Genomic DNA, 2,207 nt, shown 5'->3' on the forward strand with positions numbered 1-2,207 from the left:
CGGCATTCGTAAACTGAAATGTTCGTCATTGGAGACGGTCGAAAACCGAGGTACTACTGTATAGGGAATCTTAAACAATGGCAGGATATCACAGTAAAAGGGATATACTCATTTTGTGATCCCTATGTGGCCATATGCAAACCATTATTTTATCCAGTGATTATGACCAATAGACTATGCATCTGGATATTAGTTTCATTTGTAGGTGGTGTTCTTCATGCCTTAATTCATATAGGTTTTTCTATCAGATTAACCTTCTATAATTCTACTATAACTCGTAATCTAGAGTGAATTTACAGAGTTAAAATTTCCAAATTCTAAATGCTTAATTTTAAAAAGGATATTCTATTTTTCATAAAGAATTCAGTTTTATGTGATATGATCTTCCATTAAAACAAAAATCCATTGAAACTGACTTTCATCACACCGCACTCATCAACTGCTATAGACACTAGCTCTCTATTAAAATTATAAAACCTGAGCTGATATGAATAACTCCAGATACCTTATAGTGTGAAAAGTTTGAAAAGAACAAGTTTGAAATTTGCTTTAAAAACTATTTATTTATTATTCTCCTCCAGGCACCTATAACCTCTTTGTTCCTCAGACTGTAAATGAAAGGAGTTAGCAGGGGAATTATGATTGTATAAAATAAAGGATACATTTTTTTCATAATCTTCAGCAGGGCCAGACCCAGGACACACATACTTGAAGAAGAGAGTGACATAGAACAAGGAGACAGAGAGCAGGTGGGCACTGCAAGTGGAGAAGGCTTTGCTCCTGACCTTTTCAGACTTCTTTTTCAGGATGGCAAAGAGGACATGGGTGTAAGAGACCATGATGGTCATAAAAGTGAAATCTTGTATAAAGACTGAAAATATAAAAATCAGGAGCATATTAACTCCAGGGTCAGTACAGGAAATCTTAAACAGTTGTAAAATTTCACGGTGGAAATACTGTATTACATTGGACTTGCAGAAAGTTAATCTAAATGACAAACCAACGTGCATCATGGGATGAAGAAACCCAGTAATATATGAAACACCTGATAATTGAATGCAGAAGATATTGGGCATCACCACTGGATAAAGCAAGGGGTTGCAGATGGCTACATAGCGGTCATAGGCCATCACTACTAGAAGAAAACATTCTGTGTTTGTACTGGAAGCAAAAATGTAAAATTGGGTGATGCACTCAACCAGGGCTACCATATTATTCTTAGATACGTAAAAAATTAATTAGCATCTTGGGAGTCACAGAGGATGAAGAACAGGCATCTGCAAAAACTAAACTGCCAAGGAATAAGTACATAGGCGTGTGCAGGTGGGGGTCCCTCCAGAAGAGCAAAATCAGTCCCAGGTTGCCCACTATGGTGTTGAGATAGATGACCAATAACACCAGGAACAGGGGGACCTGCAGCCCTGGACGATCTGTGAGAACAAACTGGGTCACCTGGGTTTTGTTTGCCTCCATTACATTCACTCAGGCTGATCAGTGCCATGAAAGAATAAGTGAAGGACACAGTTATAAATAACCTTGAAAATAATAACAATAAAAAAAAATGCATATTCTTTGTTTATGTATCCCTTTAATCAGAACATTTGCCTTTACCGTTAAGTAAGAATTCTTTACAAACAATAAGTATCTGGGAAACTGGCCCTAAAAATTAGGGGAAAATATATAAAATGTAAATATTTTTAATTTGGAAAAATTGATCACAATTTAAAAATTATTTTCTAATTTTAAAATCCTTAAAAATAGAAATAAAATTAAGCTTTTAAAATACGCTAAAGATTAGCTATCAAAACTAATAGCACACATTCTGAATAATAAAGCATGTCTCTTGTAGTTAAGAACAGATTGTAATATTCACTCTATTATTATACAGTATTATCTTAGAAATTGTAATATGTCTAAGATACTAAATAAAATAACATAATAATGATATAAAATATCATAAAAATTATAGGACACAAATTTATATTTTGCTGATATTGTTATAATAAACAAATAACATGATTTTAGTAAGTACCAAATGGAAAATGAATATGTATATAATCACTAGACTTTTTTCTATGAAAACAATAACCAACAAAAAAAGAGAAATAAAAGAAAAATGTATCCATTATATTAGACATAACCCTTTAAAATATATTGAAATAATTTTTAAAATATGTAAGACCTATGTGAAGAAAATTTTAAAAACT

At 32.7% G+C, this 2,207-nt stretch overlaps 1 protein-coding gene across 1 annotated transcript; it reads right to left on the reverse strand.

Moving 5' to 3' along the window:
• Positions 1–556: 556 nt before the first annotated feature.
• Positions 557–1,476, reverse strand: LOC117012699 (olfactory receptor 5AC1-like). The gene is given in 3 exon segments (XM_033089084.1): positions 557–667; positions 669–1,223; positions 1,225–1,476. Coding segments are annotated over 3 exon segments (915 nt in total). The 5' UTR covers positions 1,474–1,476.
• Positions 1,477–2,207: the final 731 nt, after the last annotated feature.

Source organism: Rhinolophus ferrumequinum, chromosome 2 (assembly GCF_004115265.2).
Source record: "Rhinolophus ferrumequinum isolate MPI-CBG mRhiFer1 chromosome 2, mRhiFer1_v1.p, whole genome shotgun sequence".
NCBI classification, from domain to species: domain Eukaryota; kingdom Metazoa; phylum Chordata; class Mammalia; order Chiroptera; family Rhinolophidae; genus Rhinolophus; species Rhinolophus ferrumequinum.